Genomic DNA, 25,000 nt, shown 5'->3' with positions numbered 1-25,000 from the left:
AAAACACAAAAAAAATAACGTAAGGCAAACGAACGATTAAAACAGAAAAATGAACGAACGTTACGTGAAAAATGACTTAAATAATACAGGGTTCAATATTTAAATTAAAAAAATCGATAAAAAAAAAAAATCTCACACCACGATTCGAACCCAAAACGCTTAGATAATGAACCAAGGCCTTAACTACCTGAGCTAAAGCGACGTCTTTAAAGTTTGTTTGATTTATCAACTATTTGAAGTAAATCAGGTCACGACTTCATGACGTCATCTGACGCATGCGTTGTTGACCCTCCCCCCTGTCGAAAATTGTCGATTTCGGGGTGAAAAAGTTAAGGTTTTTCTCTCTCTCTCTCTCTCTCTCTCTCTCTCTCTCTCTCTCTCTCTCTCTCTCTCTCTCTCTCTCTCTCACTTCGTCTGCCTTACTCTAAAGACTGGAAAATGGCGTCTGGCTGTTTTTATTTATAAAAAAAATTCGATCGTTAATATTTTTTGTAAGCGTATTTTATTTACTTCACATGTTTGGCTTGGCTTTATTTTTCGTTTAACTATCGTATCAACCTATTTTGAATGTGGTAATAAATTTGGTAACGTTGCCATAGCGTAGAAGTTCATAGTTTAGCTTGAATTAATATATATATATAGTCATCCACATACAGTACTGTTTCGCTGTTTCACAGCTCACCAGTGCGGCTAGGCAAGCAACTACCTCAAGCCAGGATCGAAACCCGACCACCCATACGAAAGTCGGAGCTTCTAACCATTGCCCTATATGGCTGCTGCTATGTGGGTAGTGAATTAACAATGTTTTAACATTGTCCGAATACCTAAGCTCAATTTGTTTACACAAAGAACATCGCTTCATACGCTAATGGTATATCACTTCCTAAGATGCTCAACTCAAGATAGGGAGCATATATATATATGCATATGCACACACACACACACACACACACACACACACACACACACACACACACACACACACATATATATATTTATTTCCGGATGAAAACATATTTTTCTATATGTCTGAACACCCTATATACTAAATTTTGAGTCTGCAGATAAAAAATTTGTTGAGTATATAGGTTGAGAAGTATCCTCACACACACATTCTCACTTTCATACACACACACACATATATATATGTATCCTCACACACACATTCTCACTTTCACACACACACACACACACACACACACACACACACACACACACACACACACACACACACACGCACATATATATATATATATATAGCAAATCCATATCGGAAAAAAGGAAGTGTAGATATTACATTACAACAGAAATAAAATTCCGATCCGGGATTTGAAATTAACAACAACAATAGAACAGGAGTTCAATTACAATTACCAATCAAACATAATTCTGTTCAGACAAAATATGGATAATAACATTTAATGCTACTAAGACTAAGCTTCTTTCCTTTAACAATTAGAAAAAAACAAACATTTTCAAACACCAATTACCATGACAAATAACACCCTACCTGAGAGCCCATCTTTCAAACTCCTCACTCTAAAATTCACAGGCAACATGAGTTGAAACACATACATTGATGACATTGCCAAGTCTGCTTCAAAGAAGGTGGGCTCCCTTTACCGTGCTAGAAAATTACTCACATGAAGTATTGCTGCCACATCTACACTGCTGCATCTTCCACTAGTCTCTCACTATTAGACAGGATCCAAAAAAGATTATCCCACACTGTCGGCCAAGCTCTAACCTCTGTTCCATCGCTGCAATATCACATCCCTGTGCTTGTTTTACAAGTACTTTAATGGAATGTGCTCTGATGAACTCATGGCAATTATGCACCCTCAATGTACATACTCCCGGCTAACCTTACAAGCAATAAAATCACACCCCTTCATTTTTGAGCTCTCTAGCTACTGGAAAGCCTTCTATTCTAATAGTTTCTCCCTCAGGCTAACAGACATTGGAATTCCCTCCCTGTTTCCTTCTTCCCTGACTATCCTAACTTGAATTTGAAATGTAATGTGAACAAAAATCTTGCTGCCCAACTCAAAAGAGTTCCTTGTTAGACATGATCCCAAATAGAAGGCCCTTACATTCTAAGTGACAATATGCTTTGTGTGAAGTAAAAAAGAAAAGCTACGCTGATGAGCAGTAGATTACTGTTTTTTAAAATAATAAATAAATAAATAAATACTACGCCCAAATAAAAACTGGGCGACTTTCTAAGAAAAACACCGGTTCTCCGAGGCGAAGACATTAACCTTAATATCGTTTAAAATATCAAAAACAAAACCACTATGTCTATACATATATATATATATATATATATATATATATATATATATATATATATATATACATATACACACACACACACACACTAGGCTGCCCAGCATTGCCCAATCGTAAAATACCCATAAATATTATATTTCAATACAGAAACTGAGACATGTGCATGCGAGGATTATATTTTTTCTAAATAGTTCACTTCTTATAATTAAAAAAAATACTCTCGTTGATATCGAAACCAAAACGGAAAGACAGCCAGTCAAGTATGATAACCATTAGACCAGCTTGACACAATCTTTAGAAAGTGTTTTCAAACCTACTTATTCTTAACATAAAGAAGCTGTCATGTTTCATGTTTTACCGCAGTGCATGTGCATTTGTGAAACAGAGTAAAAACCGATGACTCCCAAGCAGCCTTTTTTTTCCAGATAAAAAAAGATTAAAGAGTTTTCCACGTGTCTGAATACCATATATACCAAGTTTCAAGTTTGTAGATCAAAAATTCGTTGAGTATATAGGTTGAGCAGTGTCCTCACACACACACGCACACACGCACACACACACATTCTCACTTTTATAGATGTACAAAATACTTTTATTTTTTTACTTGAGATCCACCACTTATCAAGGCCCAAAGGCCACTCGAGGATAAGGGTTAATGAATGCAAGATGATAGTGTAGTAATCGTTCTTAATGTAAATTGGGTAGAATTTGATTATTTATGGGGACGGCCCAACAAGAACTTGTTTACATTGAATTTGAAGGCTACCATGTTGTATTGAACTGGGAAGCAGACAGTGAAACAGTGTTCCAAAGGCAGGCAGTTCTGGTAAAGAAGTTTTGTTCATGGAATCTGTGTTTAGATTTAAGCACAGATAGAGAGTGGGAGAAATCGTATATAGTGGTTGTAGCTAGTAGAGTGTTTGTTTTTTGTGAAAGTTTGGCAAAAGGGAGGGGACGATAGATTGGAATTCAGTCAAACGCTTGCCATGAAAATAGCAATAATGTTGGAATTTTTTTTTTGTACCACTAATGGTGCACCCCCCCTGTTTACATTTATTATTTTTTATCTGGTTCTTATATATGATTTTCTGTATTTTGTATCCTTTATGATTTTTAGTTTCGTATATTTTGGATTTGTACGAAACTCCCTTTAATTTGAGAAAAGGGAAATGCTAGCTCTGTAATGACGTCACGAGCCCAGCGCGAGATTCTTCCTCTTTTGAAATTCTGCTGACGTGGAGATTGAAAGTGTTGTTCATTGCTCGATGCTGAAAATGGAATTTTGACGAGCCTCCTTCACAGAAGAAAACCCGGCAAGAAATTAATACCCGGAAACGTGACGAGACGTACTTCTGGAAACTATTTACGTGACTACGGTTTTGCACGTATTTTAGAAGGAGTGAAATTATTTTAAAGAAAATACCTTTTTATGTGACAAGGAATTTTGGAATCTCCTATCTGGACAAGCGACAAGGTCTTGCTTCTGAAATCCATCTGTGTGTGTCTATGGTTTGCACGCAAGCATGGAGGGAGAGAAAATTCTAAAAGGACTTCAAACAAAAAAAGAAAAAGCACGTGCCTGACTGGCTTTCAATTTGTGAGTACGCTCCTAAAATTTGTTTCATATGCGAGTGTGATTAGGAGATACTATTTTGAATATTATTATTGTGTTCGTTAATGGCTATACACATCTTATAAGAATCAGTGTTATTTTTTTCATAATATGTTACTTTGGCGTTTCATGAGTTTAATGCCCGCAAAGGGAAAAATTTGCAACATATTATTGTAAATAAAATTTCTTCATTTCAAAGCAAGACCTTTATATTTTATTCTTTACCCCCTCCCCCTCTTTTGTTTCATGCTGTTTTTTTTTTTTTTTTTTTTTTTTTTTTTTCAGGTTAGTTACTTTAGCGTCGAATTTATCTGGAAGCAAGATAAAATTCCGACAATAAACAGGCTCTGTGGAAAAGAGGTTGCAGGGAAAAGAAAAGGGGGACAGAAATATAAGATAAGAAATAAGTATCTGTTTTAAATTCCATAGTAAAGGCTCAAGTTAGATGCAATTCACCAATAATTATTGATGAAAAACAGCTTTAGAAAAAGTTTAGATGGGGAATAAAATTTATCCGACATTTTGAATTACGTTCATCACGTGACGTAAGCGACATAACTTAATTATCTCCCCTGTTAACTTGTCTCATTTTTATTAAGCGTCTGCATAATACAGTGATTTCAAAAATTTATTTTTTCATTAATAGTTATTTTTCTACCTTATCGTTTTTCGTAAGTTTTAGATATGTTACTATTTGAGACCTGAGAATTACGTAGGTATCATTTGTTTCACTTGAAATTCATTATTTTTTCGTTATTATAATATAGAAGCGCCGATCTATGAAACACGACTGGACGGTCCGAGTTAAAATTCCGATGCTTATTTAGATTGGCACGATTACCGTGTACTTACTTGTCATAAAGATGGCATATTCCAAAAATCACTAAAATTGATCAAAAAGTTTGTTTTGTTTTTTTTCGAAAAACAAATTTGCCATTTTTTACTGGTATGTGAAGGCCGAAGTCATTTTAATATTCTCCAAATTTTGTTTTAACTTATATATAATTAGTAGGGGAAACCCGGCCTTGCCCGGGTGTAGAGAGGTGGTGTAGTAAGGAACACCAAAGGGAGGGGAATCAAAACAACAGTAGGCAGCCCGGGTGGAGAGGGGTGTTAAAAAAGTGGTAGTAAGCAGGCAGGCTTGAACCCGTAACGCAAAGGAGGAAAAGAAGGCGAAAAAAAAACAAACTCTCATGTCTTAGCTGATGCGTCCATCTCGAAACCGGAAGTCGCGAGGTTTGGAATTAAGGATAGTCAATCCAACGGAGACGATGACTTGCGAAAATGTCGACCAAAAAACCGACCCCTCCTTGTAGAAAACTGCCCAGTTGAGGGAGAACGAATTAGTGGTTTTAGTCAATTTTTTCGATATTTGTCGTCCGAGAGACCAAGCTTTAAAACGATACCAGTTTTGTTATGTATGTCGCAAATTTTTGCGAGACATGCAAACACACACACACACACACACACACACACACACACACACACTTTGCTTTTTATACAATAGAAGATGACATTTCTAAAACAATGTTTTCATTATTTGCAAAATTTATTTTCTTTCATTTTTTATACACCTTGTGTTAATAAATTATTGTTTGATTTTAAATCTTGCGTTTCGGTTGTTTTTCTGACATTATTAAATAAAATGAAATGAAAGTCGGTTGTCTGCCTTTGATCCTGCTATAAGTCGCTACTTTTTCCTTTGATCGACACGAGATAAAAGTTGGTTTTCTTGAATTCAAGAAAAACTACTTGATCAAATTACGTGATTTTTGGAATATTTTATCTTCGTTCCGTGACTATCATACAGACTTTTATGTATTTTTTTTTTTTAACTTTTAATTGCCGCCATAAATGCCAATCTGAATAAGTAGCGAAACTCCTTTAAATATGACTGCGTTCTTTCCAGTAACACCCACCTAAGAAGGTAAGCTCACACACACCCACTACAAAAAATTTGAAACGAACATTCAAACACTTGTGTCTTGTTCTGATTCAAGAACATAAATGAGAACGGTACCAAATAAAAAGCTAAGATAACAAAAAAACAAAAAAAAAAACGAAACAAAAAAACAAACAAAAAAATCAATCAAACAAAAAAAACAATACAACAAATAAAAACAAAACAAGAAATAAATGATTAAACATTTTAAAAAATATAAAATATAGTTTGCATATTTGTATAAAATATTTTGTCAAAATAACAATTAAAAAAAGCAGTTGGACGGATAAAAAAAGGGTGGCTGTTTGTTTTCATTTCGGACAAGAACAGTAACACAAGCTGATAGGACAAATTGGGTGCTTGCATTTTGATATGCACATTGTACTGACTGCACCGGGTACGTAGGGTCCTGTGGCTTTACAGACCATCGTCAAGGGGCATATGATCCATGGGTTGTTACTATCACTCGGAGACGGGGTAGTTGCTGGCATTTGGGTCGGTTTCTTTGTTGTGGTCGTAGGAAGTGGGACGTTTCCGTTCGGCAGGATCGCAATGTCGGAGCAGCCGTAAAAGTGCTCTTGCTCCACGCCACAACCAACGCAGCATTTGCCGTCGGTTTCGCAACCCCAACGATTTCCTGAAAAGAAAAGAAATATTTTATTACTGAGAAGAAGAAGAAGAAGAAGAAGAAGAATCTATATAAAATTTTAACTTGAACACGATTTACTTCATAGGAGTTGATTGTTCTTATTCCATTAGTCATAGTCCCGATACATAATGGTTAAAGTCGTTGATTAAAAATCAGTTCCAAGTGACAGTTTTATAGAGTGGAAGGTGGAATTCTAAAAAAAAAAACAAAAAAAAACAGCGAAAATAATCCAGGATAACTCTAACATTTCTAACTGACTGATGGTTGAATTAGAACAATCGATCCTCGTGGATTTAAAAAAAAAAAAGGTTCAGTTCGGAAATCTGTATAGATTCCCGAGTTCAACAGAAAGATTCCCAAATTCGAAAATAAAAACTAAAAAGAAAATCGTAGTTCGAATAAAACAAATTGTCGAAATTTGAAATAATATTACCATTTCTAAATATGCAAATTGATTGGATGATTTTTAAAAATATCTATTTTTTTTATTTTATTTATAAGCTAAATTGGATGGGTATTTAGCTAATAATAATAATAATAATAATAATAATAATAATAATAATAATAATAATAATAATAATAATAATAATAATAATAAGAAGAAGAAGAAGAAGAAGAAGAAGAACCACTCTGGACCCATGCACCCCACCTTTGTGTGTGTGTGTGTGTGTGTGTGTGTGTGTGTGTGTGTGTGTGTGTGTGTGTGTGTGTGTGTGTGTGTGTGTGTGTGTGTGTGTCCATAAACTGGCACCATACCAAATAAGTGAGAAGGGTCAAGGGGGAAGGAAAGACTGAGGAGAGAAAGCACTAGCCAGAAGGGTGCGGTAGAAACTAGAAAGCTGATTGGCTAACAAAAACTCAATGTGCGTATATAAAAATGCGAGACAACCGAAAAATCCTCGCTTAAGCCTGATCTTAGCGGGGATGAAACGCGGAATATTCTGTGTAGCTTAAATCGCCATATATATTTTATAACTTACTCTCTCTCTCTCTCTCTCTCTCTCTCTCTCTCTCTCTCTCTCTCTCTCTCTCTCTCTCATATATATATATATATATATATATATATATAATATAATATAAAGCTGAATGTGTGTTTGTGTGTGGTCACGAATAGGCTCCTATATGGTTGACTATTTTAAAAAACTGATTACATATAATGATAGAAGATGTATCGAGACACAGGAATGGGTATGCTTGATCTGGCAGAACGGTGGTTCATTAAAATTGTGGGGCCTGGTCCACAAAGTATGGAAATAAAACATGAAAAACTTTAAAAAAAAAAAACGTTTACAAATGTTTTTGATATGGATGTACATAAGAATACTTTGATAAGTATGTTTCAACTTAAATAGGGATGGTATAATAAAATTGTGGGGTCTGCGTTCGCGCCTGTACTCCATGGAAATAGGCACAAACTTTAATAAAGACTTTTCATATCTATTTGCGTAAGTGTACTTTGATAATTATGTTCCAGTTTGAAGAAATATGGTATAATAAAATTATGGGGTGTTCGTTCGCACCTGACATTCATATAATGGAAATATGTTACAAAGTTTAACAAGGTTTTTTAATATAGATCCACAGAATATGGTGATAAGTGTTTCACTGTTTCAGTGTGAACAGGTACGGTATAATAAATTATGGGGTTTATCGATTTTATTTTTACTTTCATCATATTTTGCTATGGTTTTAATACCCCCAAATTCGAAGCTATCTCTTTACAAGCCTTCCTTTTCATAACCTATCATACTTTCATAAATCAGAGTCCATTTTCTGTAGGCTGTTTTTGAACCCAGTCAACGACGGGTACTTTTGCTAGTATATATATATATATATATATATATATATATATATATATATATATATATATATATATATATATTATGGAACGTATTTTTTTATTTGTTAAATATTATTTCGTGCATAAATAATATAATACCAAAAATAAATAAATACATTCCATAAAAAAGAACACTAGACTACGAATGCGAATGTCATAAGTTCAATCCTAACCCATGCTAATGACGGCTTAAAGCTAGAAACAGACATCTGTCTGCGTATAGATTTTATGCGCGTAATAATAATAAAAATAAATACATAGTCCTTTTCTTTTCCAGTTTTAACAACTAGTCCTTTACTTTTCCATGTTTAAGCTTAACCATATTACTTTTCATGCTCGCACTTTTCTATTGTAATCCATGATTTTTCCAAGCTTCCAGCAATTTCGCTTGATCTTTGTTTAATTTCAGTCTTATTTTTTGCCCCCATAAACATAACATACACATATGTAATAACAATGTACGACACTCGTCTGCTTTTAACAAAATCACCCCAATTATCTCTCATTCTTTCATTCTCTGTGTTTCACTTGTTGCTTCTCTTTTCGCGAGAGCGGTGAATTGGTAGCAAGAGTAGTCGCTGAAGCGACATGGTTGCTATGGAAACCAGTCATAAAAAAAAACGTCGTTGGCCTCCTTATGTTTTTTACAATTTTGAACATCAGTAAATTCATCATAACTTTTGTTTTACTGAACGAAAACTGAAAAACATTTTTTCACAACATAGCTGGGAAAGTGATCTATAAACTGTAATGATTGTTTGAAATTTGGTCGAGAAATGAGTGAGCGATGAAGCTTTAAAACAGTTCTAAACGACTAAAACTGCCACTTAACCATATATTCAAACACGGCAGTCAAAACTTTAAACCTAAAAATTGAAACTCCTCCCCCCTCACTTTTTTCTTTACCATCCTCTCTCCACATCCCCCTCCCTATATCCATATATCTCCACTCACGCCTACCTGAATCTGCTATCCCCACCACAAACAATACAGTCTAATGTATTTTAACCTTCAAAACTGAAATATTGTCGAAATCCGCCCCCCTCTCACTTATTAGCTCCTACTCCCTCTTTTTTTCTCGTACTTCTTCTGAAACACTTATTCCAAATATTAACAACCATTTCTGCAAGGTCTGACGAGGCAGTTTGATCGTAAACATGGTCCAATAAAACGGAATATATATATATATATATATATATATATATATATATATATATATATACTTCAGAATAAAACACTCAAGCATAAATTTTAAAATTAATGAATGACTAAAAATTTGATACATATATATATATATATATATATATATATATATATATATATATATATATATATATATATACATATACTAGCAAAGGTGCCCGGCGTTGCCTGCGTGTTTGGAGGTGTGTGTTGAGCAAAAAAGAAAAAAAAAGTGGTAGTAGGAAGGCAGTTTTAGGCAGACATGCAAACATACATACGTAGATTTATATATTTGTAGCTCAAATTTTCGACCCAAACCGATTAAAAAGCTTGCCCTATCTTTGAATACCCTTTATGTAAAATTTCAAATGTTTAGACCAGAAATTGTCTGAGTAATTTGTTAGAGATCGCAGAGGTCAATTTTTTTTTTAACTTTGACCCCTCTTATGACCCCTTAACATTTATTGTTTTGGGCTCAAATCAAGTTATTAAGTTAGATCCATGTCCAAGGAATCTATATCTACAATTTCAATTGTTTATACCCAAAATTGTCGGAGGAGTTTGGTAGAGTTTTCAAAGGTCAAATCGTTGAACTTTGACCCCTTAACAGCCCAATTTCTGGCCGAAAACGGATTACAAAGATTTTCCCATATTTCAGTACCCTGTATATCAAAATTTTGAGTCTGTAGACTTAAAATTGACAGAGTTATTGCGTAGGGAAATGTACACACACACAGACACGTTCACTTTTATAGATAGATAGATAGATAGATAGATAGATAGATAGATAGATATGAATAACAAAACGAGCTTATAGCTCTTTAAAAACCGCTAAGGTAGCAAAAAAAACAAAAACAAAAAAAAAACAAGAAAAAACAAATAAAAATAACAGCGTTTCAATGTTGTCAACATCGCCCAAATACGCCCACAACAAATCCTAAATTTAATGAATTCATAATTACTCAATACACTTCAAAAACGTAAATTTGGTATTTAAAAGACTGTCGGACCCGTCTGAGATTTGAACCCGGTACCTCTCATCCCCTAAACAAACATCATACTCCTACAGTGTAGGGGCCCTAAACAAACTGGCTACTTCGTTAAGTCAGAATTTACAACTTGAAAAACCGATATAATAATATGCATCAATTAAATCATGATTAAATACGCTTTTAAAAGGAGAGTTGATAAAATTCATGAGCCTCTACAATTTTATAAATTCATAATTACAGAATCCACTTCAAAAATGTTATTTTGGAATTTAAAAAAAACAGTCGGGCTCGTCCGGGATTTGAACCCGGACCTCTCGCAACTTAAGCAAAATGATACAGAAAATAAATAAATAACATATACGCTATTGTATAATATATAGATAAAATTATTTGTAAAAAAAAAAAAAAAACAGATTATCGTCGGGGTGCCATCAGCTATAATCGAAAACAAAACCAAAACTTATGAGGAATTCTTGGTAATAATAATTAAAAAAAAAAATGATGATGATGATGATGATGATGATGACGACAACAACAACAACAACAACAACACCTCCTCCTCCTCCTCCTCCTCCTCTTCCTCCTCCTCCTTCTTATAACTGAGTTTTTAACTTGACAAAACTGATATAAAAATATGCATCAATTAAATCATGATTAAATACGCTTTTAAAAAGAGAACGCATAACATTTATGAACATCTACAACTTTATAAATTCGCTAGCGGGACCTGTGGAAATTTCACGAGGTACTCATTCTCATATGTAATATAATGATGTTGGCATTCTGTAGATGTTCAGCGTAAATGGAGACGCTCTGATATTATTGTTGCCCTTCTGTTAAAACTGCATAATCGTGAAGAAAGAGAGAGCCTGTTTCCTCCGTTTGACTATAGGTGGCGTTACTGTCTGTCCACCCAGTTACGGAAGCACAAAATGTATATAATGCCACCCTTGAAATAAAAATAAATGTTTTTGTTATATTTTAATTTTAAACATGGTTTTTTTTTTGGGGGGGGGGTGCAAACATATTTAAGTTTTGTTTTTTGTTTTTTCAAACATATTTACGTTTTTTTTTTTGTTTGTTTTTGCAAGCATATTTAAGTTTTATTTTTCCAAACATTTACGTGTTGTTGCTTGTTTATTTTAAAACATTTAATTTTTTTTTTTTTGCAAGCATAAACTAAATATTTTTGAAATATTTTTCTTTTTGAAAAGTTTGCTTATGCACTTATTGGTACCGCGCTATTTTTTAATAGTAGTTTCAAGTAAGATTCAGGTTTTACAATATCCTTTTTCAAATATATATATACTTGCAGAAAAGGTAAAATAAGTGCAGAAAAATTAAGAAAAAAGGGGGGGGATCCATAAAAAAGATAAAAGAAAAAACGTTGATTTTTTTTATTATTATCATAATAGCGTAAAAAATACTCGCGGAAAAACGGTTGTACCCATAAATATGTTTAAAAGAAAAATATAGCAAAAACATTTAGTTTATGCTTGCAAAAAAAAAACGTAAATGTTTAAAAATAAACAAGCATCAAAACGTAAATGTTTGGAAAAATAAAACTTAAATATGTTTGCAAAAAAATAAAACTTAAATATGTTTGCACAAAAAAAAAAAAAAGAAACATGTTTAAAATTAAAATATAACAAAAACATTTATTTTTATTTCAAGGGTGGCATTATATACATTTTGTACTTCCGTAACTGGGTGGACAGACAGTAACGCCACCTATAGTCGAACGGAGGAAACAGGCTCTCTCTTTCTTCACGATTACCATAATATTTATCTTAGCTAGCAGGGATACCCGGCAAAACCCGGTCGTAAAGTAAGCTTAAATATAATATTTTAATTCTTGCAGATATCATATATATCATTATAGATTTAATGTTCTATCGATTTTTATATGTTATAAAGTTGCGATTTCAAAAATGAAAAAAAATATCTCCATATTACTTGGATGCATCAGCTATAATCGAAACCGAAACCAAAACTTATAAAGAATTCTTGGTAAAATTGTATGCATCAGCTGTAATTGAAACCGAAACGAAATATATATATATATGTGTGTGTGTGTGTGTGTGTGTGTGTGTATATATATATATATAACTTGAGTTCTTTCAGACATAATCGAAACCGAAAGCAAAACTTATGAAGAATTCTTGGTAAAATTATTTATTACAAGAAATGGAAGTCCATAACAATTATACGACTCGGATGTAAGCGTGACACAGAAAATAAATAAATAACATATACGCTATTGTATTAATATATAGATAAAATTATTTGTAAAAAAAAAATAGATTATCGGAGTGCCATCAGCTATAATCGAAAACAAAACCAAAACTTATGAGGAATTCTTGGTAGTAGTAGTAGTAGTAGTAGTAGTAGTAGTAGTAGTAGTAGTAGTAGTAGCAGTAGTAGTAGTAGTAGTAGCAACAATAAAAATAAATAATAATAACAATAAATAATAAAAATATTAATAATAATAACAATAAATAATAAAAATATTAATAATAATAAATAATAATAATAATAACAATAAATAATAATAAATAATAATAATAATAATAATAATAAATAATAAAAATATTAATAACAATAAATGAATAATAATAATAATAATAATATTAATAATAATAAATGAATAATAATAATAATAATAATAATAATAATAATAAATAATAATAATAATAATAATAATAATAACAATAAATAATAATAATAATAATAATAATAATAATAATAAATAATAATAATAATAAAAATAATAATAATAATAATAATAACAATAAATAATAATAATAACAATAAATGAATAATAATAATAATGCTTACCACAGACCCATTTCCATCTGAGTACACACTGCTTGCATGTGAGATTTGGTGGCAGCTGGAGTTTCAGTTTAATAATGTGATCTTTCTTATTGATTGGAAATGTGGTGAGTCCATTTTCATCAGCGAGCAAATATTTTTGGAAACAGTCTTCCGTGAGGACCTTTTCTGGGCACAAATAAAAGGAGTGGAACCCACCATGGTTGGCCGTTATCTCCACCGTTATGGCGATCACTTGGCCAACCGTGTAGTTTCTAGTGATGATGCCCATGGCATACTTACCACTGGCCACTTCGTCCTTATGGGGCCCTTCCCATGGGTCACCACACACCCCACATTTACCACGCATTTTAGCCCAGTGGAACTGCAAAATAACAAAGACTTGATTACAATAATTTACTCATGTTGAAAGTCACAATCATGATCATTGCTGGAAAATTACTCCCAACAGAGAGTATCCTATATATTTACAAACCCATAGTTCGCATATGCATGGAGTATTATTGCCACATCTGGACTGATGCATCCACCACTTGTCTTTCACTCTTAAACTCTCAAATCTAATATGTTCTGCATTATCAGGCAAGCTTCAACCTCTGTCCCATCACCGCAGTTGTATTCCTGTGCTTGTTTTACAAGTACTTTAATGGAATGTGCTCTAATAAACTCATGTGTCCTCTCAATGTACATACTCCCAACTAACCCGAGATTTGCAGCAAAATCACACCCCTTCACTGTTGCAATCCTTAGATGCCGGAAATCCTTCTATTCTAATAGTGTTTAACCTCGAACGGCTAGACTTTGGAATTCCCTCCCTATTTCCTGCTTTCCTGGCTGTACTAACATGCAGAAGTTTAAATGTAGTGTGAAAAAAACATCTTGCTGCTCAACTCCTCACAATCCCTTTTTGGACATGATCTTCATGCAGGAAATCATTAGGATTGCGAAATTGGGCCTTTACATTCCAGGTGATAAAATGCTTTGTTTGGGGTAAAAAAGAGTAAAAAAAAAAATGTCAGAAAAGTGACCCAACTGAAGCAACAGAAAGTGAAGTTGTAGCAGAAACTGCTTAAAGCCATTTCTGCACAAAATTTCCATACATCACCGAAGAAGGTGGCTTACCAGCGAAAATTGGGATCATATACAAATTAATGTTTTTTTTTTAATCCTGTATTGTACTAGCCCTCTAAATTACAGATTCCTTCAAATTTAAACAATGCTTCCAAAGAGGAGAAAAAATAAACATCTTTTTTAACCTAACCACGTTGCTATGTGATCTCAAGACCTGAAGATTTTATATATCACTATTGAAGCAACACTGTCGTTTCTATCATTATTTTCATAGCAAGTGCTCGTCTGAGCTCCAATCTATGGTACCCACTTGCCAAACTTTCATGACAAACACTCATCTATCTGAAACCGCTATCAATAATTTCCCCCACTCTTTATCTGTATCTAAACCTAAACATAGATTCAACGAACAAAGCTTCTTTCTTAGAACTGCACACCTGTGGAACTCTCTTCTATTTGCCTGCTTTCCAGCTGACTACAATATGTCGTCTTCAAGTCTAATGTAAACAAGTTCTTGATGAGGCGTCCCCTTAAGTAATCCAATTTACCAAATTCCGTTACTAACGGTTACTACAGTATTGTCCCATTGACTACTGTACCCTCATTAACCCTTATCCGCGAGTGGCCTCTGAGCCTTGATAAGTGGTGACTCCTTTGTAAAAAAAATCTTTCATATGTAATATATTGCTGCTGGGCATTCTGTAGACATTCAGTGTGAATGGAAACCCCCGCGATATTATTGTAGCCCTTTTGTTAAAACTGAAAAAATATTTATCTAAGTAATCTGGTTAATGTAGTGTCAGAACATATCTGGTTATTACGGTTTATCTTTAATATCCGAGCCTTGATAAATGGCGACTCCTTTGTAAAACACACGCGCGCACGCACACGCACACGCACACGCACACACACACACACAGACTTCACGTTTCTGTTTGACTACTTAACACATAGAAGGATGAAGAAAAAAAAGGAAAAGAAATCCCTGAAGAAGGTGTCATATCACTGAAAAGTTGGATTATAAACAAATAAATGTTTAGAAATTGGTATTAAAGCTCTTGGAAGCATCATTAGGAATTTAAAAACTTTGAATAAACATTTCACTCTCTGAAGATGGACCTGATATGGTTCCGAAATTAATAAGAAAAGTTTCAACTTTATAAAAGAAAGAAAAAAGAGAAGAAAGAAAGAAATCGGATCATATTTTTCTTCCTTCTTTCCATAAAATATTTTTGCATCTTTAACGTGTTCTAAAAACAGTTTTACCTGTTTATACAGCGTTTTTAAATAAATGGTTATTTAAAACAAACCTTTTGTGTTGTATTGGCTTTCTAAATCACAGATTTATTCAAATAAAATCATTTTGCAATCCTCTGAATTTGTCAAATTTGCCGTTTGGATCCACATCGAGTGAATAAAAAGCCAGATTTTTTCTTTCAATAAAAAAAGTTGAACCAAAGTCCACAACAGAGTTAACATCTAAATTTTGCCAGCTAGATAATACATTTCTCAACTCATGCACACACAGTCATAAGCATACACACTTTGACTTTGAATATTTGAAGATATAAACAACTTGAAGCATATAAATTGTTTTCCAAAATTACTGGATTCGACATTAAATAACCTAAAAAAAAGGATTGATATGCCGTAAAACAAAACAACCAAACAACCTTATTTATTTAACACTATTAGTTTTTCATTAACCATTTTCCTCACATACAGATTGATAATAATTGATTTAAATAAATACAAGATTTCTTACAGCATAGCCACCGCAGTTGAGTTCGCCATCATTGTAGTTTTTAACAGTTGGAAACCCTTCTCTCCACATCGTAGTCCTGGCTGGTGGCACTCTCAGTCGGCCATGACCTTCACTGGGGTCAATCGTTGCCAGTGACAACAATATGATGACTAACAGATAATGCATCTTACGGGAACTTCTTTAACAGAGTGCCAAGAGAAAGCAGTTGATCGCACGATAGAAGTTTTTATTGAAATCTGAAAGGGAAAAAAATTGCGATTTTTTAAATCTGAAAATCAAAGATATAAGCAAAACTGTAATTGTAGTTGGCCCTCCCTTTTGATGACGACTACACTATGCTATACGGCATAATCACGTTGACACACCGGTTCTTGCCAGATCACCGAAGTTAAGCAACGGTGAACCTGGCTAGCACCAGATGGGTGACCATTTGGGAATTCTAGGCGCTGTATATGCTCTCCGCTTATCTCGGCATTGTTTCCACTCGTCCTGTACCTCAACTTGCCACTAGTATACAACAATGTTGACTCAGGAGAGGCGTGGTTGGAGATTGCTCAACTCTTGCCACACAAATTTACTGCGCAGGCACCCTTACAGTGGGTACCATAGTCTGTCAAGAAGCCACAAACACTAAGCTGTAGGGGAGGGCGCCACTTCTATACCCAAATTGCTTCATTTACCCTTGGTCCTAATTCATAATGCCAAGGCAATAGATACTAGTTTTTAGTTTTTGATGACTCCACTCAGGATTGAACACTGATCTCTTGGCCCATTAGTGAACACCCTCACGGTTATGCAAAATGGATTGGTCAAATCAAAGTATATTCATCTGATAATAATTAAACGCAGCAAAATTCCACTTCTTTACCTGTTGAAATTCCTAGATGCCGGAAAGACATATTCTAATAGTTTCTTCCTTCAAACTGTTAGACTTAAGAATTCTCTCCCTGTTTCCTGCTTCCCTGATTGTACTAACATGTAGAAGTTTAAATGTAATGTGAACAGACATCTCATTACTCAACTGCTCTCTCTCCCCAGTCTCCTGTTGGAAACGATCCCAAATAATAGCCTCTTACGTTCCAAGTGAAATATGCCTTATTTGGTGTGAAAAAGTGTATATTAAGAAAAGAATATTTCAATATAACTTGCATCATTTCCTGAACACTGACAATTTCACTATTTATCTCGCTCACACAATGGGATGATGTGACACAAGGGTCGGAAAGTGGAATTGAATGGTTAACACCTTAGAGGAAGAACACGCTGGACTGCAAAATATGCCTCGGTAACCTCAGTGTCATTTCCCGGTCGGAACGACTCAGGCGATTACCAATTACCAATAAATTAACTTCTTCTCAAAGGGAGAATTCAAAACCTGAGAGGGTGGACCTCCTATAACTGCAAAGAACTAGCTAACAAGGAGTATCCCATCTCAACAATGATCTAGATCCTGTTTTCTTTGGTGCCGGGGGGGAAAAAACCTTGTTGGAAATCCCTTCTAGATTCATTCATATATTTCCATAGTAAAATGCATTTACGTTATGGAGCATGTAGATAGATAGATAGATAGATAGATAGATAGATAGATAGAATAAGACTAGAAAAATACCCGTCCCAGGAAGGGTAAAATTAATTCCCTGAACAGAGATTTGCACCACTTTTTATGTTCATTTACAAAAATTCAGATTATTTCTAAATAGAAGAAGATAAAAATTCAAATCAATAGAGAATGATACTCAACCTTATGTCTGGAATCCTTATTCCAAGTTTGATCAAAATTCATTACATGGTTTTGATTCTTCAAAATGTCTAAAAGTTAAGGCTTAAGTTTAAAGAGCCTTAAGAAGAAAGGATTACTTTATTTGTTTTGAATAACTATGGATTTGATTCAATGCAAATTTGAAATATTTGAATTTTCAAATGGAAGATTGTGCCCATATTATGCCGCCTAAAACCCCTTTTAAAATACCTCAAAACTCCAGTTGCCCCCTTAGGAGTGCCTTTCAGGTTAAAATGGCTAAAATTGACACTTTTGTACTTATTAAAAAAAACTGATGCCTTGGATTTTTATAAAGCTTTCTAAAAAGTTGTAACTAACTGATTTTTATATAATTTTGTTTGTCTATACTTCGCGATAACTCTTGGGTGTACATCAGAGGCTCTTTTAGGGCTAATAAAAACGCTCTATTCTTGGGACTATTTTACCATATTTGTTCAAAATTTTCTGTGTATGTCTATCTAGCAGTTTTGCATGGTGCTGAACTCAAATTTAAATTTGTTAAGGCCTTGGAAACTTTGGGAGCTAAACGGGGTGAGGCGCAAATGATGAACTAAGTCTTTTTTTTTTGCATGGTGCAGAACTTAAATTTACATTTTAAGGCCTAAAACTAAATTTACATGTTAAGGCCTAAAACTGTACCGTTTATTCATTTTCACCCTGGGGATTTTTGGGGCTAAGTGGTGGTGGTGGTGGAGGGGGGGGGAATGCTGAACTTAGTCATTTTTTTTTCTACTATCATCAAAAATTTACGCAGACTAACAATTTGTGTTTTGTCGGGACAGCACTACTGTCAAAGGAAGAGTAAGGTGCTTTCTTTCCTCCACTAGTCTGTGGGAAACCGTTTGGCAAGGCTGAAAACCCACGAGTAACACGAGGTCGTGGAAAACAGGTTACTGATGTAATACAGAAGCAACCAGGAATAATTCTGTCCATTGTTTTGAATTTCGTTGTGCTGGGCAGAAGATTCATTTTCGGTGGACAACTTGCCTAGTATAGAATCAGAACACCTCGCTCGGTAAGGATTACCAGGACGGACAGGTGGCACCTGATTGTCATCGAACTACTCTCAACGGACAGCAAAGAATAAACCAAAGAAGATAGCAATGTGGACGGCAGCGAGAAACATAGATTGACAGTCTGAATACCTGGGCAACATTCACAATGATGAGTAACAATGAATTCATGGATGTCTCGAGGGAGAGAGATAGATGTACCAGGAAGGACAGCACTTGAATGAATGAAATCTTGGTACAATCGAAGACCGAGTAAACTCATAAAGGACATTTTCAGTAAATTATGAATCTCATCCCGCCCTTCAATTTGGACAGCCGGAGCAACACCTGATCTCTTTTAATTAAAGCGGTTTCCATACACAACTTGCTTATCCTTCCCTACCGAAATGTGGGGGAGTGAGAAACAAACACTTGCTATTCCCATTTCTTAGTTTTTATTTTTTTTTCTTTAATTAAAAATTTAGTTGGTCACGTTTTGAGTCCAGTCTCCGCCAATTCTCTCACAATCTTTCATTTGTATTTTGAAATTCTATCTTATCTCATTTGCATCTCAACAACTGATCTTTTATGACATTATAAATAAAGACTCCTAGACAACACTGTGGAATTTTTTTATACCAAACTCAGACAATCTAACATTGCATTGTGTGTGTGTGTGTGTATGTGTGTGTGTGTGTATATATATATATATATATATATATATATATATATATATATATATATATATATATATATATATATTTAGTTGTTAAAATTAAATTCTGAAAATCAAAATATAGACACATATATTCGAGTTAAGAATTTATTGTTTGACAAAAGGAATATATACAAGGGGTTATATTAATTTCCTTAATCCATGGATTTTCAATAATGGCTCATATCATCAGAGGAAATGAAATGCGGTTGGCAAAATGTTCAGCTGTGAAAAGGCACGTATTTTGCTTTTCAGCACAATCTGTGTCTTATCTCGCTTATATATATATATATATATATATATATATATATATATATATATATATATATATATATATATATATATATATACGTTTTATTTTTTATTACCGTATCTTTCTGTTAAGTTACATTATTGTTTCGGCTATACGGTCGTTTTTTTTTTTGCCGTCTGTAGCGTCCTCAGACTTTTATAGGAATGTTCGCTATTTGGGGATGAAAGAGTGGAAGAGTGAATGAGGTCGGGGGGGGTTGCTAGGAGGGCAGAATAGGAAGAGAGGAAGGGAACAAGGAGGGAAGATAGGGGAGGCGTTTGGTATGTCGATAATGTTTTAGTTTTGGGGTTTAAGGAACTTGTGGGGGAGGGTCTGGGAAGTTCATTTCTGGTGCGGCTGAGGGCATAGGATACATGAGGGGAAGAGGAATATGTGGGGGTGGGAGGAGGGGGTACTTTAAAATTCGAGTCTTAGTGTTAAAGTTTTTAGCGTCTCGTTGGTGAGGTGATTTTTTGGTAAGTATGTCTTGAGTTGTTCGGTGTTCGCTTATGTTTGGAGGCGGGGGGGGGCTATGATTCGGTTTATTTATTTTTAGTTTTTATTTTGTTGTTAATTGTTTGGAGAGGGTCAGCTAGCGGTCGTAGCCACAGGTACACATATGCGCACGTATACACATATATACTTAAAAGAAACGGTCACGGGTACACATACATGCCCGCCCTGGCGTACAAATATATGTGCGCCTGCATGCATAGGCACCTGCGTTGTTCTCGCTTGCGTCAAATTTTCTTTAAGGTGCTAAGATTGGGTGCGCGTGCGTAGGCATGGATGCACACATACACAGATACATACATACATCGACGCCCTTGCCCCCAAGGAGGCGATTATACGGGCTTCTATGCGCATATTGATTCAGGCATACTAGCACCCCACGCATACGTTCAAGCGCGTGCGCGCATGCAGATACCAATACTCGTAAGCACATACATCGATATATATACACACACAATGCGATGTTAGATTGTCTGAGTTTTGTATAAAGAAATTCAACAGTGTTGTCTAGGAGTCTTTATTTATAATGTCATAAAAGATCAATTGTTGAGATCGAAAATCGGAACAGTCGGAACATTTGACAGTATCGGAATCGGTATCGGAATCAGAAAAATCTATAGCGATTTTCCGATGCCAAAGCGATTCTTTTAATTTTCTGTTTTATTTGATTTTGTTTAAAGCAAACTGTTTCATTGCTGGTAATAATGAAAAATTAATAAATATTTATTGATTTTAAACCACTAGTGAAGCTAAAATCGATAGCTCTTCCCCCACAAGTATATTTTTACGTTTAGGAAAATATTTGTACATTTAATGTGTGTGTTTTTATGGTAATCGGAGAAAAATACAAATATAATGTCAAATATTTAGAGATTTATAAAGAATTGGAATCAGTAATTGTATCGGAATCGGAAAAAATATTGGAATCATCCCATCACTAATATATATATATATATATATATATATATATATATATATATATATATATATATATATATATATATACATACACACTAGCAGGCCGGTTGTAAAATACACTTAAATATGATATTTTGATTAATGATGATTTCGTAATTATTATTGGACCCAATATATAGTAATGATTTAAAAAGATGAAAAAAAAATGATTCGTATACCACCACCGAGAATCGAAACCAAAACGTTTAGCTTACGATTTACTTATTCCTTTGACGTTAATTCCTTAGCTATGAAGACATATTTGCTGCCAGGCTAAAAATTAAAACCTGAACTAGTAGCTATTACGTCACGCATGCATATTTGTAATGCTGTTGTTCGATCTTTACCTAGCAAATTCGATTTCTTTAATTTTCAAACTTTTGCAAAGATTTTCCTCGGCTAAAACCCAAATATAAAGTTCCGCAAGGGTTCGAATACTCTATATATTAAGTTTCATACATGTAGACCGAAAACTGACAGAGGAGTTTGGTAGACTAAAATTTTTAGACAAATATATTCACGCATACATAAATATATACATAGAAATAGGTTTGTGCTTACTATTTTACTATACACGTTTTACGCAAATATTACGCAAGTATAAATCATGTAGAATATCTGCATGAATATAATTACACGTAATAGTTAACTAAAGATGATCATTCCATATGAAAATGGGGGAAAAAAACTAAGAGGGAATTAATAAAAACGAATGTTTAAAAAAATATGCAAATTAGCTAGATCTTTTGCAGATGAATGCAATTCCACGATACATATATAACAAAGTTGTATTTTCTTTTTTAAATACATAGGAAAAAGAGTTTTTAATATGAATGTCAATACACAAAAAAAAATTAAAAATTTATAGGAATATAGAATAGAATAGAATATATATATATATATATATATATATATATATATATATATATATATGTGTGTGTGTGTGTTTATGGAAAAACACCTTTATTCAATTATATTTCATCTTTTATTTATACCAATCCTTCATATATATATATATATATATATATATATATATATATATATATATATATATATATATATATATATATATATATTGGCAGCAAGTCATTATTAAAGCACGCTTGATTTAACACGGCAAAGATATTCTTTTTTTCCTATTTTTTGGATATCTTTTCAATTTGCCGCGCGGCCTTATTTTAAGCTGAAATAAAAAAAAAAAAAAAAAAGACCGCTCGGCGAATTGAAAAGAAATCCAGAAAAATCGGAAAAAAGATTAACTTTGTCGGGTTCAATCAGACGCTTTTAAATATATATATATCTATATATCTATAAAAGTGAACGTGCCTCTGTGTGTGTGTGTGTGTGTGTGTGTGTGTGTGTGTGTGTGTGTGTGTGTGTGTGTGTGTGTGTGTGTGTGTGTGTATTTCCCTACGCAATAATTCTATCAATTTTTAGTCTACAGACTCGAAATTTGATATACAGGGTACTGAGATTTGGAAACATTTTGTGATCTGTTTTCGGCCAGAAATTTTGCTGTTAAGGGGTCAAAGTTCAACGATTTTACCTTTGAGAACTCTACCAAACTCCTCCGACTATTTTCGGTATAAACACTTGCAATTTTAGATATAGGTTCCTTGGACATGGATCTAACTTAATAACTTGATTTGAGCCCCAACGAATAAATGTGAAGGCATCATAATAAGGGTCAAAGTTTAAAAAAAATTGACCTCTGCGGTCTCTACCAAATTACTCAGACAATTTCTGGTCTAAACATTTGAAATTTTGCATAAAGGGTATTCAAAGATAGGGCAAGCTTTTTCATCCATTTCGGTCGAAAATTTTTAGTTACCAATATGTAAATGTATGTATGTATGTATGTATGCATGTCTGCCCAGCGGCGACGGGTTTTTACCCGATCAGTATCGTTTTGAAGTTCGACCTTTCATACGACAAATATCGAAAAATTGGCTAAAAACATTAATATCTTCACGTTAAACTGGGCACTTTTCTACAGGGGCGGGGGGGTCGCTTTTCCCGCCGATATTTTTTAAATTCATCCTCTGTTTTCAATTGTCCAGCCTTAATTTTTAAAAATGTAATTTCCGGTTTAGCGGTGGTCGTAACAGCATAGACGTCAGGTTTTTTTTTTTCGTTCTTTTCTTCCTTTGCAGTACGGGTTCGAGCCTGCCTTCCTACTACCACTTTTTTTTTTTTTTTGCTCAACATACACATCCAAACACCCGGGCAATCGGGAATCAGAAAAATTCAAACTTTTGAGGGATCAGAATCAGTATCGAAATCGGAAAAATTTGAGTCTCATTTCCGATTCGAAAACGATTCTTTTATTTTTTTCCCTAGCAATTATAAAGAAACAACCACAAATGTATGCATTTATTTATCAGAAGATCGTTTAATCATAACGTAAAACTAAGGAGCACAGAAACAGGATTTCTGGGTCCAATTTAATTATTTTATTGGTAAATGATGGCAAACAAAGCAAATAATCAAGAATTCACTTATTTTCCAAGAAAACCATTTAGAATACTCACACTTATTTTTACACACGGGGTTTTACAGTGATTTACAAAAAAAAAAAAAATTTTCAAGCGACAAATTTGTAATAGAATACTGAGAAAATTTAAAAGAATCGGAATCGGTACTTGTATCGGAATTGGGAACTTAAAACAGAATCGGTAATTGTATCGGAATCAAAAAAAAAAAAAAATTTGGAATCGTCCCATTACTAGTCTAATATATAAAAGGCAATATATCTGTCTGTCTGTCTCCATATTTTCAAACTCTATCTCCTCCGAAACTAAAAGTCGCAGAGCGGCACTAGGGGCCTCAAATGATTGGATTTTTTATGGCCCGTTCTTTTAGCCAGTTAAAATAGGGGTCAAAATTGAAAAAAAATCATTATAAATTTAGTACAATCATTTTAGTTTATTTTTAATTTTTAGTTCATATGTGTGTCACGTTGGTACAGTGGTAACGTCACCAGCTTTGAAGTCTACAGTTTTGCTTTCGGTGTCGATTCTAACTGATGGCACCCAACACTTGTTTACTTTTGAAATCACAACTCTAATATTATGTACGAAATCTGGACAAATTAAAATATCATGTTTAAGCGTATTTTACGACCGGGCACAGCCGAGCGCCCCCATTATATATATATATATATAACACTACTTCATTTACTCACATCAAATTAATATACGAAAGTATAAATTTATGCGTAAACTAAGTATTTACTTCAAAAGTGCTTAATACATAGGTAGAGCTAGTGATTAGGTTATAAAATATATATGGCGATTAAGCTACACTGAATATTCCGCGTTTCATCCACTCTAGGACTCTTCAGGCTTATGCGCGAATTTTGTGGTTGTCTGTCGTTTTTATATATGCACCTTCTATTGAGATTTTAGTTAATCAAAAAAAAAAAAAAATATATATATATATCATTTTATGTATTTACATAAAATTTTATGTAACAATCTTCAGTATTTCCTACGACAGTGCTCAATACGTAAAGAACTAGGTAGTAAGTTTTGAAAATGTATATGGCAATTAAGCTACACAGAATTTTCTG

General features: G+C 33.8%; 1 protein-coding gene across 1 annotated transcript in view; it reads right to left on the bottom strand.

Moving 5' to 3' along the window:
* Positions 1-6,039: 6,039 nt before the first annotated feature.
* LOC145249480 (uncharacterized) overlaps positions 6,040-25,000 on the bottom strand; it is a 24,102-nt gene continuing 5,141 nt past the window's right edge. Inside the window, exons 2-4 of the mRNA XM_080111072.1 lie at positions 16,181-16,416; positions 13,348-13,708; positions 6,040-6,483 (exon numbers count right to left, since the gene is read on the bottom strand). Coding sequence (XP_079967198.1) covers positions 6,158-6,483; positions 13,348-13,708; positions 16,181-16,345 — 852 coding nt within the window. The 5' untranslated portion in view covers positions 16,346-16,416 and the 3' untranslated portion in view covers positions 6,040-6,157. The remainder of the gene's footprint in view (positions 6,484-13,347; positions 13,709-16,180; positions 16,417-25,000) is intronic.

This window comes from Euprymna scolopes, chromosome 28, assembly GCF_053919585.1.
Source record: "Euprymna scolopes isolate OS-2025 chromosome 28, ASM5391958v1, whole genome shotgun sequence".
NCBI lineage: Eukaryota > Metazoa > Mollusca > Cephalopoda > Sepiida > Sepiolidae > Euprymna > Euprymna scolopes.
Note: the sequence above shows the minus strand (reverse complement) of the source record. Positions and strands in the feature narration are given on the sequence as shown.